Here is a 13,975-nt window from a genome sequence, read left to right as displayed (position 1 = left end):
TCACGTGTGTCTTTCTGTCTGCATGCGTTCTTAAAAAATGTGTTAGGCCGTTCCATGCACACTTTTTTTTTTTTTTAAGATTTTATTTGGAGAAAAAAAAAAATTTTATTTATTTGGGCAGCCCTAGTGGCTCAGTGGTTTAGCACTGCCTTCAGCCCAGGGCCTGATCCTGGAGACCTGGGATCGAGTCCCACATCGGGCTCCCTGCATGGAGCCTGCTTCTGTCTCTGCCTCTCTCTCAATCTCTGTCTTTCATGAATAAATAAATAAAATCTTTAAAAAAAAGGATTTTATGTATTTACTTTTTTAAGATTTACTTATTTATTTATTTATTCATGAGAGACATAGGCAGAGGGAGAAGCAGGCCCCATGCAGGGAGCCCAGTGTGGGATTCAATCCCGGGACTCCAGGATCATGCCCCGGGAGGAAGGCAGCGCTAAACCGCTGAGCCACCCGGGCTGCCCTGTGCATGTGTTTTATTTTTTATTTAATTTTATTTTTGTGTGTGTGTGCGTGTGTGTGCACATGTTTTAAATGTCATGCCTTGGGCAGCCCCGGTGATCCTGGAGACCCAGGATCAAGTCCTATGTTGGGCTCCCTGCCTGGGGCCTGCTTCTCCCTCTGCCCCTCTCTGTGTCTCTCATTAATTAATAAATAAATAAAATCTTTTTTAAAAATTAAAAAAAAATGTCATGCCTGGCGTGACTATAGAGCTCATTTTGCATCTTGATTTTTTCACTCAGTGGTTAAGACCCACGGACGGCACATCTAAGCGGTGGCTTCTCGCTGCTGCGGAAGGCCTGCGCGTTCCCCACGCCGGGCCTGCCCGCGCCCCGGGACAGCGGCAACACACGGAAAGGCCTGGGGACGGAGCCTCGTCCAGCCCCAGCAGCAGCCAGCTCGCTTGCTTTGGCCAGTCGAACAGGTGCGGGAATCCGGCTCCAATCCTCTTGGCCTGCTGCTACGGGACCATCTAGCGCCGGAATTTCCCTGAAAGTCCTGAAACGGGATGCAGCTTTCTGAGACTGCCCCTGTCCTGTTCCTCTCAAAGGCCGGCTTGTTTGTAAAGGGCTTTTCTTTTGTTGTCCATCATTGGCCAACAGACCAGGCACATCAAAAGCAGGCTGGTGAAAGTGGGATTTCGCAAGGTCTTAGGGACAGGGATCCCTCACGGTGCACTGGACTCTGCGATAGAGATGTCAATTGTACCCAACGGGCCTTCTATCCTGGGACTTTATGTTTTGGGGGAGAGAGAGAGAGAGAGAGAGAGAGAGGTGGGGCGAGCCTTAAGCACACTCCACCACCAGCAGGGAGCCTGGCACGGGGCTTGATCTCATGCCCCTGAGATCATGACCTGAGCCAAAGCCAAGAGTGGAATGCTTAACTGATTGAAACACCCCAGCGTCTCTCCTGGGACTTTATTCTTTTTTTTTTTAAAGATTTTATTTATTTATTCATGATAGACACACAGAGAGGCAGAGAGAGAGAGAGAGACACAGGCAGAGGGAGAAGCAGGCTCCATGCAGGGAGCCTGATGTGGGCCTCGATCCCGGGTCTCCGGGATCACACCCTGGGCTGCAGGCAGCACTAAACCACTGAGCCACCCAGGGACCCATGGGACTTTATTCTTGAAGCTGGTGAGGCCCTCCCCAAAGGCAGATAGGTGAAGCCCCAGAAAGTGCAGTCGGGGTGGATGAGCAAGTGTCCAAGGGGGGCAAGTGCTGTTTAGCGGCCTGGACCGCTGTACCCCTTCCTAGACCCCCGCTCCCAGGGTTACTGTTAGATGCTTCCCTCCCCACACAATACATACCGTTTTGTTTAGGGTTGTAGGGGAGACCCTTGCCCTCTAGATTCCGGGGCAGATGTGCTCAAGGAGAGGCCACGATGACAGCAGCGGTGCCACCTTCAAGCCGCACGGCCAACGTCAGCCTGAAGAGAGGAGGCCGGTCACCGGGGACACTGCCCGCCAGAGGCCCAAGCCCCCCGTGCCCGGGCCGCGCCCACGCTGAGCCTTCTGCTCTGAACCAAGGAGACGTGGGCTCCACACCACGTGTCAGGAGCAGCAGGAGGGGACACCGGGGACCCACTCTGCGGGGCTCTGCGGCCAGCACGCCCAGCCTCTCCCCGTCCGCTTCGGTCTGGAATTTGGCTTCCAGGGAGGGACGGTGGTGTTGAGGGGTTGGCCACCAGAACCTTCTGTCCAAGGCCTCTTCACTACCGACGGATGAGCTTGGGCTTGCTGAGTCAGGGAACGGGGCCCAGGAGCTACCCGGGCTGGCACAGGCATTTTTGCGGAGCCAATGAGCTTCCCTTGGAGGCAGAGAGATGCTTACCGTAGCCTGTTCTGGATCCTGCATCGAAAGGTCTCCCAGGCCATTGGCTCCTGCGGGCAGGTCCAGAAGCTCGGGCCGGCCAGTCAGCAAAACCCCAAGCTTTCTAGGCAGAAAGACGGTGGAATTCACCGCAGCCAGCCACCCACGAGGCAGCCCTGAAACCAGGAGCACGGACTCTGGGGTCAGCCTGGCCCCTGCCAGCTGGGACCTGGAGCAAGGCACTCCACCCCTACGAGCACCCCCAGATGTAAAGTGGGGGGTACAAACGGGGTTTCTGTGATAATTAATGTGCGTCCAGTCCCTAGCACATTCCTAAGGCATCTCCGGGTTCAGAAAATGGGAGATCTTACAAAGACCTGAGCTCCCCGTAATTTAAGGGCCCACTGTCACTTCTGACTACACGGCTGTCACACTCTAGGAGCATCTGGGTGAGCTGTGGCATTATATGCCCTCAGCCTCTGGCAAGGACACAGTTCACCCTCTGGACTACAAACTTGATTTAGAAGAACGAATGACTTCCTACTCCTTAAATAAAACCAATGTGGGACGCCTGGGTGGCCCAGCGGTTGAGCGCCTGCCTTAGGCCCAGGGCGTGATCCTGGGGTCCAGGGATCGGTCCCGCATCTGGCTTCCGGCATGGAGCCTGCTTCTCCCTCTGCCTCTCTCTATGTGTCTCTCATGAATAAGTAAATAAAAATGTTAAAATAAATAAATAAATAAATAAATAAATAAATAAATAAATAACTTACTTAAAAATAAAATAAAATCAATGAACAGGCTTCCCCCTGCAGAAACGCTCGGGCAAAGCCACCACGTTTGGCCGGTGCTCCTCAGCCATGATGCATTAGCGTTTGTAAACCCGCTTCTTCCCACTGACCTGAAAAGCTAAGATCTAGTTTGTTGCTAGTTTAGAAGCAGTTTTATTTGACCACAACGGGAATCCATTTATTTCAGCCCAGATCTATTTCGAATAATCAGAAAAGCGCTAAGCCTTCAGTTTTCTGTGATCTACGCAGCCTATTTTGTGAAGTCACGAGTGCGGCCGTGGACCAGCAGCACCTGGCAACTTACTAGAAATGCCAATTCTTGGGCCCCATCCAGGCCTCCTGAAGCCGACTCTGGGGATAGGGCCACTGGTCTGACTTAGCAAGGGCTCCGGTGGTCCTGACCCTAGCGGATGCTGATGGGGCCTTACCCAGGTCCCCTTCACCAGAGCATCCACTCCCTAGCCGCTGAGGGCCAGCTAACCGCTCACAGCGGCCCTTCTGGGCCTCAGCCCTTGGCCATCCGGCCAGGAGAGCTGCCCTTTTCCCTGGGGAAGACCTCTGACGAGGACCAACCAGCCCCTCTGCCTCACCTGGGCCTAATTCTGCCAAACAACCCATATTTTAGAACTTTCCAGTATGGGGAATGGAGCTAGACTGCAGTGGAGACCCTCGCCCTAGCTCCTGGCCTTCCTGGCCCTGCTGACCCCCGGCCCGCCCCTTCTCCTGAGAGCAAGCCTATAACCTCTCTCTGGCCCCTGCTGCACCCCCTGCCCCGCTTCTCCTGTGAGCGAGCCTACAACCTCTGCCCCAGGCTCTGCCCCTAGGGAATCTGATCCATGGCAGTTGCTTTCACAAACTCTTCCCACATTTGCTATTACCAGAATGTGGCTACCACAACCACCAGGGAGCTCACACACGGCAATTCTAAAACCAGCACACCCATACCTAAGGTCCGACAGGTTGGAGCTCAGAGGGTGTGGGTACTAAGGGGCACCACTGACTTGCGCGTGGCTGTGGCTCTGACTCCGAGTCACGGCTCAGGGGACGTTCGGCACTTGGGATGCGTGGGGCGTAGAACCAGGCAGGTCTAAACCCGGACACGGCAATTGGCCAGCTGTGCGAACTCGAGCGGGAGACTACCTGTGGGCGTCCTTACCCCAAAGCAAGGAATAAAGGTTCCAAGACACGGAGGTTATAGGAGAATCTGGTAGATGGTCTATTCACCACTCAAGGCCGAACCGTACTTTTCTTAATAGGGACAATTATGGGACTTACCTCACAGGGTTTCGGGGACGATTATAAGGTAGAGCTCTCAGCAGTGTGGCCGGCGCCCGGTGGCTACTCCAAGAAGGTGGGGTGCCATTCCGGCCACTGGGCGGGGAGTGTTCATCCCTTTCCCACCATTGGTGGTGATGGGGGGTTACACTGACGTAGCAGCTCCCTCTGGAGTCCACGGCACCTCCCCATTCCAGCGATCATTCTAACTAATTTAGTGTGTGGTACTTATCTCCAAGAACTAGATTTTAGAAGTAAGCTCACGTATGTTGAAATTCTCGGTGACGTACCCACAGCCAGAATTAAAGAATGGAGTCTTCCCTCCAGTCTTGCTCAAACTTGTTCCTCCAGCCCCTGACCAGCCCCAACCTGCTGACGAGGCTCACACACCGAGGTGTCAGGATTCACAACTAAGCAAAGGGTCACTGGGGAAAGTGTTCCAGTCACAAGCTGCAAGTTTATGTCTTTGGGACCGTTGGCCAAAAACAATGTTTCTCTGCCAGCTGGAGATATTTTTACTACGAGTATCAAGTAATTTATAATTAGCCAAAGGGAAGAAGAAAAAACATGCATCCTTTTGTTATCGGCTAATAATATGTTAGCTTTGAGGAACTAAATCCCATTTGATCCCAAGGGAGGAGGAAAAAAAAAAAAATGAGTGAAATGAAGCTCTGCTCGCTTGGCAGAGGGCTGGCCTGGCACCTAACCAGGAAAGGTATGAAAAGGTCAAATGCACCTCCCACTACGTGGCCAGGAAGTGGTTTGTGTAGAAAAGGGCTAGGATTTATTTGGCGACTTCTCAGTCATTCAGCTGTGGCCAACTGAAATCCTGTGAGCGGTGCCCCTGACACCCAGGGTGTGGAAGCCTGAGAGGCCGAGACGCACCCCCCCCACCCCCCACATTCACATCCTCCCCTGGGAGGCACTGAGGAGGCCACAGGGAAAGACACGTAGACCAGCGCAGGTTCCGAGAGCCCTGGGCCCTAAGAAAACAAGAGGTTACGAAGACCGTCTTTTTTTTCTATTTTTATAACATTTTATATAACTCATAAAACAGTGCTTGTATAAAAATTCACACAAAGTTGCTAGAGAGCATACAATTTCCAAAAATGTCCTGGGTTTGTTTTGTTTTGTTTTGTTTTTTGTTACATTCAGTTTTCTAAGGATGCACTCAAATCAATGGTAAGATGCAGACATTATGCGGTATTTCATTATCTTTGGTAAAACTATGCTCATTATTTTGTCTCCTCACAGTATTAACTCTGATATCCACTTTGTGCAGGGTCTGCTTTCACTAGGATGTCAGAAGAACATTAAGGCTGGATCTACACGAGGCAAGTATTTCCAAATGGCATTAACAGCCCCTTGGCCCCCACCTCCACTTCCTACTGCTAGCCACACAGCCGGGCAGGGGAGAGATCGCAAGGACCTCCAAACGGGGGTCTCAGGACCCCTCTGCAATCAGACAAGAAGCAAACATTTGGGGGGGAAGGTGGAAACTGAGGCCATCTCTAGAGGAACCCCAGTGGCCATGCTGCGGCGAGGTCAGGCCAGTGACTTACCATTTAAACGGCGAAGCCTTTCACCGCTAAGTAGATCCCATTGGTTGGTTGATGATTGCTGCCGACGGTTACCCCCTCCACCCAAACTTAAAAAAAAAGGAAGATCTGGGGCCAACGCTGAAGGGGGAGGGGCACACTAACGCCCATGACACTAGACACAACTTTATTCCCTGTCAAACATTTGTTGTCATGTAGACACAGCCAAAGTGAACTGAAGCAGGATTAGAACACTTAGTACATTCATGACTACCTTCATACATTCTTTTAAGACTTACTAACGGAGAAAACGAGGGTCACTACCACCTATTGTGACTTGCTATTTTACTTAACATCAGAATGTGTCTGTGCTAATTCTTTAGTCCTCTGGATACAAAGGGGAAAAAAAATAATCCAAAAACAAGCAAGTAAAACCCAGAGTTTAGATGGGGAGGAGGATGGGGTTTACCAACACATTTTATGGAAAATAGTAAATTTTGAAAACAAAAGTTAAGTATCTTGTACTTCTATTGCTTCACATAAAAAACTGCCCTGGAGCCCACCTGTATGGCTGGAGAACTGAGGACACCATACAGACGGACGCAGGAGCTGCAGGTGTTTCCTGATGAGACGGTCCAGAGGGACAGGAAACAACTCCCAGAGTGTGTCCACCTCTCTTCACTGAAAGGGACTCTAAGATTTGGGCCCGGGGTGGGGTGGGGTGGGGTGGGGTGGTAGGTGTGGGGGAGTAGGTGGGGTGAGAGATGGGTTGGGTAGGGGGAGGCAAGGGACAGGGCGGGTGGGGGGGAAGCCCTACACAGGAAAGGTATTAAGGAAACCACCAAAATGCAGTTTCCAAAAACTGAACATGCTCTAGGTTGTGAAGAAAACACATTTCATTCCTAGAACTTGTTGATTTCTCTGACGTGGGGAGACAGGACTTTTTATTATTAATAAATGATTGTGCTTCTGAAGTTGTAGGGTCATAGTCCACCCTCTAGAAAGCAGGGCAATTTTCACATGGCTTGGAATCCTCTCGGACACATCCTAGAGACCAGGACAAATTCCACGGCACTCTCCAACCACGACAGGGCTGGCGGGCGAGAGTGCCACTGCCGTCTTTGGGTAGGGCGTGTGCACGCACGCGCAAGTGTGTGTTGGAGAGACTAAGGCATAGAGAAAGGCCCAAGTGGGGGGAGGGGGGGAGTTTCCTGGCTGCTCTAGTCCCTTCTTTCCAGGCACAAAGAGGCTGAGCTCCTTATTCATGTAGGTCCCCTTCGTCCCACTTAAGTTTTTTAGTAAGAAGAAATGTGTGTGCACATGTGGGTGGGTGTGTGTGTGTGTGTGTGTGTGAGACAGAGTCATTAAGTCCCTGTGCATTTCTAAATTTCAATAATTTAGGTCTGCAGTTTCAACAGAAATAATCTGTAAATGACATTTAAAAGCAAATTTACTAAAGTCAGATTGGCAACTTTACATTGCTCAAAATCCTGTCATTAAAAAAAAAGAAAGAAAGAAAGAAAGAAAGAAAGAAAGAAAGAAAGAAAGAAAGAAAGAAAGAAAGAAAGAAAAAGGCCCTCTGGGTGCAGGCAAAATTCACAGATTGTTTCTATTATTTCTGCATTTTAAGGTAGCAAAACATTAAGCCACTAGGTTATTAAATCTGCAACATTCCACAAGGATTTCAGGATGACCCTGTGTGGTTCAGTTCATATTCTAAGTTTCTGGGATGAAGTGTTCAGTTTGAGTTACACGGTTTCCTTTCCCTCTTAGGGAGCTGGACCCCAAGATCAGGTAGGTAAAAAGTACTGTTTCTCAGGACTTGACCTGCTGGGGAATTTGCTGACGGGATGTCCTGGAGAGTACGCCACTGGCCTGGAGCAGTCTGACCTTCCCCAGCAGTGAGGAAAGAAGAGAGGTCTGACTCCGAGGCCACGGGACCGGCCAGATGTAGGGCAGCAGAGCTTTGGGGGGGGGGGGGTTGTGAGGGGACAGCTGAGTGGACCCTGGGAAGGGACAGGGGAGCCCCATTTGAATGACCTGTGACCTTCCAATGCCAGGTATCCCCAAGAGGGCCCAAGGCCTGGGCTTGCCCTGAGGAACAAGGATGTGCTATTGACGGGAGGGGCCAACACTGAGGCGTGGTGAAGCCACCAGACAGCTCCCAGAACCCGGGTGTTGCACAAATACACACACGGAAAGTAAACAGCTCTGGAGAGCCCAGAGGGGCCCCTCCTTCAATCAAACAAGAAGCCAAATATTCACACACACACTGTTTTTCAAGGAAATGTGTCCGCCCCGCCAAACAGCATCCTTGTGTAGAGAGGGAAGGGGGCAGTGGAAGGACACAGCTCAGAATGACATCGTGTACGTGTTTCCACGTCTATCTACATTCATGTCATCATCATCATCATCATCATCATCATCATCCAGTGTTCTCGTCTACAGAGAGTGAGCACAACATTCTACCGACATGGCAACTAGGAATAGGCCAGGTCGCGTGAGTGGGCCCCTTCCTCAGCACCGCAGCGGAAGGGAGAATGCAACCATGGTGGGAAAGGACGTCACACTATTCCATCCCCTCTACTGCCATCCAAGGGGCATCTTGACTCTTCCAAAGTCGGATGTAAAAGACAAGGTCAGTAAAATCGGTCTCTATGCCACCCGGAGCTATTATTAGCCATCATGCAGGAACATGGCATTTCTAAAAATTTCATAAATCTGAAACCATCTTTAAAAAAAAAAAAAAGAATCCCAGCAACTGAAGTCATCTTACAGTACTTCATCTCCAATATTTAAGAGATAATTTTTCTAAGTAAAGCGGCCCCCAAAGAGCCCACTGATTTCTTTTTTCCCCTTAAAAAGGGTTTCTTTTTAATTAAAAAAAAATTTTTTTTAATAAAAATGGAAGATGTAAAATGTGGGAAGAGGAACGGGAGAGAGGAGAGCTGCTGAATATGCATTTGAAATCGCAGGGGGCAGGGGACGCCGCCAAGGGGAGAACCCTACTCCTGAGGCCCCTCTACTCTCCGGGCTCAGCGCCCTCCCCGGCTGCGGCTGCCCCGCGGGGACACAGGACAGGAGTCGGGAGGGGGAGAGACCAAGCGCAGGGCCTCGCTCACTTGTGGCTGGGTGGTGTTCACGTGTGCAAATGGACTAAGCCGCTCCCCACGGACATAAGGTGCGCGTCTGTGGACACCGTCCTCGTGCTCTAAAAGAACCGCCGGGTCCCCGGGGGTGGGGGGCCCCCCCCCGCCGGTCACTTCTCCACTTTCTTGGCTTTCTTGAGGATGTCGCATTTCTTCCTGTTGGGGCGGCGGCACCGCTCGTCGATGCTCGGGATGCACTCGTAGTGCCACACCTCCTCCATCTTCTCCACCGGGTACACGGCCTCCACATAGTGGCGGATGAGCCGCAGGCGCGTGGGGTCCAGCTGCTTCTTGTTGCAGGCGCCCGAGTGGTTGTACTGCAGCCGCAGGTTCTCGGCAGTGAAGAGTTCGGGGAAGAGCCTGACCAGGAGCCGCGCGGCGAAGTTGCCCACGGAGAGGCTCTGCTGCACGATCTCGCGCACCTCCTTGTCCGACAGCAGGTACGGCGAAGGCACCGGGAAGTCGGGCGAGGGAACCACCAGCTCGTCCAGGGGGATCTTGCAGAAGTCCTTGCTGCTTCTCTCGGGGGGCAGCGGGGGCCCCTCGAACTCCTCTCGGAACCTCTCGGGGTTGATTGCATAGCTCGCCAGGTCCCTGCACTCGGGGCCCGGCACGTGGACCTTGCGCTGCTGCTGGTAGGAGCGCCGCTGCTCCGTGTCCCGGCGCCGGCAGCGCTCGTCCAGCTTGCCCACGAACTCCAGCGTCCACACGCGGTCGTTCTTGGCGCGCGGGTACAGCAGCTGCACGTAGTGGCGGATGAGCTTGATGCGGGACGGGTCCAGCTGCTTCTTGCCCAGGGAGCCGCTGCAGTTGTACTGCTTGCGCAGGTTCTCGTGCGTGAAGAGCTCGGGGAAGAGGTGCACCAGCAGGCGCGACGCGAAGTTGCCGATGGACAGGCTGCTCTCGTAGATGCTGCGCAGCTGCTCCTTGCTGAGCAGGCGCTCGGCGCCCGGCACCTCGAAGTCGGGCTGCGGGATCTCCAGCTTGTCGAAGTCGATGGGCACCAGCCAGATCTTCTTGGACCGCCGTCCGGGCCGCTCGCCCTCGAAGCTGTCCTCCACCTTGACCACGGAGATGTCGTCGGGCAGGCTGGAGGAGTCGTAGCAGTCGTCGCGGGCCGCCTCGCCCTCGCTGCCGCCGTCCAGCGCCAGGCCCTCGAGCTCGTCGTTGAGGCGCTGGGCGCACTGCTGCAGCCAGGCGTCCTCCTCCTGCATGTCGGGGAAGTAGATCTCCGTGTAGTTGCGGATGATCTGCAGCCGCTGCGGGTCCAGCTCCTGCTTGCCGCCGTCCCCGTAGCAGCTGAACTGCTCGCCCAGCTTGCGGTGGTCGAAGAGCTCGGGGAAGAGCCGGTGCAGAAGGAACACGGCGAACTCGCCGGGCGACGAGGCTTCGTCCAGGAACTCGGTGAGGTCCTGCGTGTCCACCACGTGGTCCGAGGCGATGGTGCTGCTCCGCTCCAGGGACAGGGCCTCCTCCTGGTCCTTGCTGTCCAGGAAGTGGCCCGCGTCCACCTGCTCGGCCTCGAAGAAGCCGGGGACCTGGCCGCCGGGCTGGCTGTCCTCCATTTCCCGCTGGGCCCAGAAGCGGCTGAAGAAGTCGTTGAGCTGCGGCAGGCACTCGGCCTGCCACACGGCCGTGTCCTTCACCGACGGGTAGTAGACCTCCACGTAGTTGCGGATGAGCTGCAGGTGCAGCGACTCCAGCTTGCGCTTGGCCGCGAAGCCGCACGCACTGCAGCCGCGGGAGAAGTCCACGTCGCTGAAGAGCTCCGGGAAGAGCTGCACCAGCAGGCGGCAGGCCAGGTCGCCGCCCGACAGGCTCTGGTCCACGATCTGCTTGAGCTCCGCCGCCGTGAGCTGGTACTCGGGGGGTGGCTGGAACTTGGCCACCATCTCGCTGGGGCTCACCTGCTTCTTGATGCGGCTCACTTCCAGCGACAGCAGGTCCACCTTGCTGTGCAGCTGGGACATGTTGGAAGAGAGCGTGTTGAGCATATAGAACATCTTCTGGATCAGAAAGTAGATGTTGGGGTCCCCGTCGCTGGCCGCCGCCGCCCCGCCCCCACCCCCGCAGTCCCGCTTCTGGGGCTCGTTCAGGAGCCGCAGCGGGGACGGGCTGTTGCTGGCGTTCGCCTTTTCAAAGAGCTCGTAGGTGCTGAGCCCGTCCCCGGCCGGGGGGTTCTTCTTCTCCATGATCTTGTGCGAGATGCCGTACAGAGGCTTCTTGTAGGACGGGGCGGTCGCGTCGTTGCAGGGCTCCTCGTCGCCGGGCCACCCCATGCCCGGGGCCTTGCCCCTGCCCGCCGGCTCCCCGTTGCCCTGGCAGGGCGAGCTGTTCTCCCGGTTGCGCATGCCTGCGAGGAGCGCCTGCAAAACAAACGGGGTGTTAGGCCGCGTGTCAGGCCACCCTCAGGTCCTACCCGGCCCAGGGCCCAGGCCCAGAGCGGGGGGGGGGGAGGGGGGGGCCTCTGCAGCGCCAGGGCTGCACAGCCCATAGCGACCGCTGCCCCCCCAGTTCGCCCCTGGAGTTCCTGGGAACCCGAAGGCTTCAGCTTCCTGTGGCTTCTCCGACCTGGGCTCCGCGGCTGGCTCTCAGGTGGGGACCGTGAGCCCTGCCTGCAGCAGCTCCGGAAAGGACAGCTCCCGAGGTGCCCGGCGGGGAGCACAGGCCAACCCCAGCGCTGCCTGCAGGGACACCTGCGATTGGAACACGGCTGGCCCGGATCGTCCCAGAGCCCGCGCAGCTGTGGAGCGCATGAGGTGACCGGGTCCCCGGGCTTCTAGGTGGCTCTCTGCAGCTGGTCCGGCAGCCACTCTCCAGGGGCGCCCCAGCGTCTTAAGGCAGCCACTGTAGGTAATGAATTAGTGCCTCTCCTGTGCCTCTCCAGGGGTCCTGGCCGGGTACTAGCCAGCCTTGCTCAGCAAAGGATGGTGAGAAAATTAAACTCCACAAAACTGAGTTCGGGGACTACTTCCTCAGCTCACCCCAGCACCGCAGGCGCACTCTGCAAGTCCACTCCTGCTGGACTCCCAGGGCACCCCCAAATCTCCTTTAAAGACCTCAAAGCTTGAGTCCAAGCTCCAGCACCAGCTAGCAAATCACCTTGGCCCTTTGAGAACCCAGAGTTCTCGTTGCTTTCACCAGTGGTTTCCCCTGTTGCCAGGCCCCCTGAACATTTTAAGAGGCTTATTTACGTATATATGGAAAAGTGCTGTTCGACACACGCCCAAAGGCAACTCAATGGAGAAAAGATAATCTTTTCAACGAATGATGCTGAACAATTAGATATTTATATGTAAAAACAAACAAAAACTTCCATCATACGTATACCATATAAAGAAATTAACCCAAAATGGATTGTGGACGGGGGCATCTGGGTGGTTAAGCCTCTGCCTTTGGCTCAGGTCATGATCCTGGGGTCCTAGAATCGAGCCGTGAATCAGGCTCCCTGACCAGCGGGGAGTCTGCTTCTCTCTCTCCCTCTGTACTCCCACCTCACACGTGCTTTCTCTCTGTCCTTCTCTCTCAAATAAGCAAAATCTTTATTAAAATTTTTTTTTTTAAGATTTTGTTTATTTATTCATGACAGACAGTGAGAGAGAGAGAGAGGCAGAGACACAGGCAGAGGGAAAAGCAGGTTCCACACAAGGAGCCCGATGTGGGATTTGATCCTGGGACTCGGCCATCACACCCTGAGCCAAAGGCAGAGACACTCAACTGCTGAGCCACCCAGGCGTCCCTAAAAAAATTTTTTTAAACCAGAATACATAAAGAACTCTCAAACTCAATATTGACATACAACCCAATTAATGACTTCAATAACCACTTCAAAGGACATATATAAGTAGCAAATAAACATATAAAGATTATTAAGATATTAATAAGTTGCAAATTAAAACCCACTGGGAGATCCCTCATCATCCCTACCAGAATGGAGACAAACAAAAAGACAACACCCAGTGTCGGAGATGTGAAGGAACTAAAAGTCTCATACACTGCTGGTGGGGACATAAAATTGTATGACCACTTTGGAAAACAGCTGGTAGTTTCTTAAAAAGTTAAATATACACGGACCATATAATCTGGTATTCCATTCCTAGATATTCATTTACCAAGCAAACAGAAAACACATGATCATACAAAGACTTGTACACAAATGCTCCCGGTAGCCCTATCTGTAAACACCCAAAAGCTGGAAACCCAGAATTTTATCAATACACAGATAAACAAACAGCGTTACATTCATGTAATGGAATACTACTCAGCAGTAGAACTGATACAGTACTCACGAGGACTCTAAAAATAATTACGCTAAAGGAAGCCAAACAAAAGAGGCCATACTGCAGGATTCCATTCATGTAAAATTTTAGAAAATAAAAACCTACCAATACTGTTGGAAAGCAGATTATGGTTTCCTGGGGGTGGAGGAAGGACGTAAAGGAGCCTATGGAAACTTAATCGTAGTTCGTGATTCATGTTTATTATCTTGATCATGGTGATGGGCTCACACGTCAGAACTTATCAAATGCTACTCTTTAAATATCGTGCCATTCACTGTATTTCAGTCCTAACTTAATAAGACAGCTTAGTAAAGCTGTTTTTGACAGATGTTAAACTTGACCCAAAAACTTATTGGAAGGTGTTTTTGAGGCTTTAATTAAGAAGAGCTGGGATCCCTGGGTGGCGCAGCGGTTTAGCGCCTGCCTTTGGCCCGGGGCGTGATCCTAGAGACCCGGGATTGAATCCCACGTTGGGCTCCCGGTGCATGGAGCCTGCTTCTCCCTCTGCCTATGTCTCTGCTTCTCTCTCTCTGTGTGTGTGACTATCATAAATAAATAAAAATTAAAAAAAAAAAAAAAAAAAAAGAAGAGCTAACTGGTGAGCAGCGGTGGTGCAGGGGAACGACCACACAG

The 13,975-nt window shown here is 53.0% G+C and overlaps 1 protein-coding gene across 4 annotated transcripts in view; it reads right to left on the bottom strand.

Annotated features, from left to right (window-relative positions):
* Positions 1 to 9,031: 9,031 nt before the first annotated feature.
* BEND3 (BEN domain containing 3) overlaps positions 9,032 to 13,975 on the bottom strand; it is a 33,408-nt gene continuing 28,464 nt past the window's right edge. For all 4 annotated transcript variants that reach the window (XM_072831893.1, XM_072831892.1, XM_072831894.1 and 1 more), the window contains one exon: positions 9,032 to 11,428. In XM_072831893.1, the coding sequence (XP_072687994.1) occupies positions 9,173 to 11,428 (2,256 nt within the window). In that variant the 3' untranslated portion in view covers positions 9,032 to 9,172. The remainder of the gene's footprint in view (positions 11,429 to 13,975) is intronic.

Source organism: Canis lupus, chromosome 7 (genome assembly GCF_048164855.1).
Source record: "Canis lupus baileyi chromosome 7, mCanLup2.hap1, whole genome shotgun sequence".
Classification (NCBI taxonomy): Eukaryota; Metazoa; Chordata; class Mammalia; order Carnivora; family Canidae; genus Canis; species Canis lupus.
Note: the sequence above shows the minus strand (reverse complement) of the source record. Positions and strands in the feature narration are given on the sequence as shown.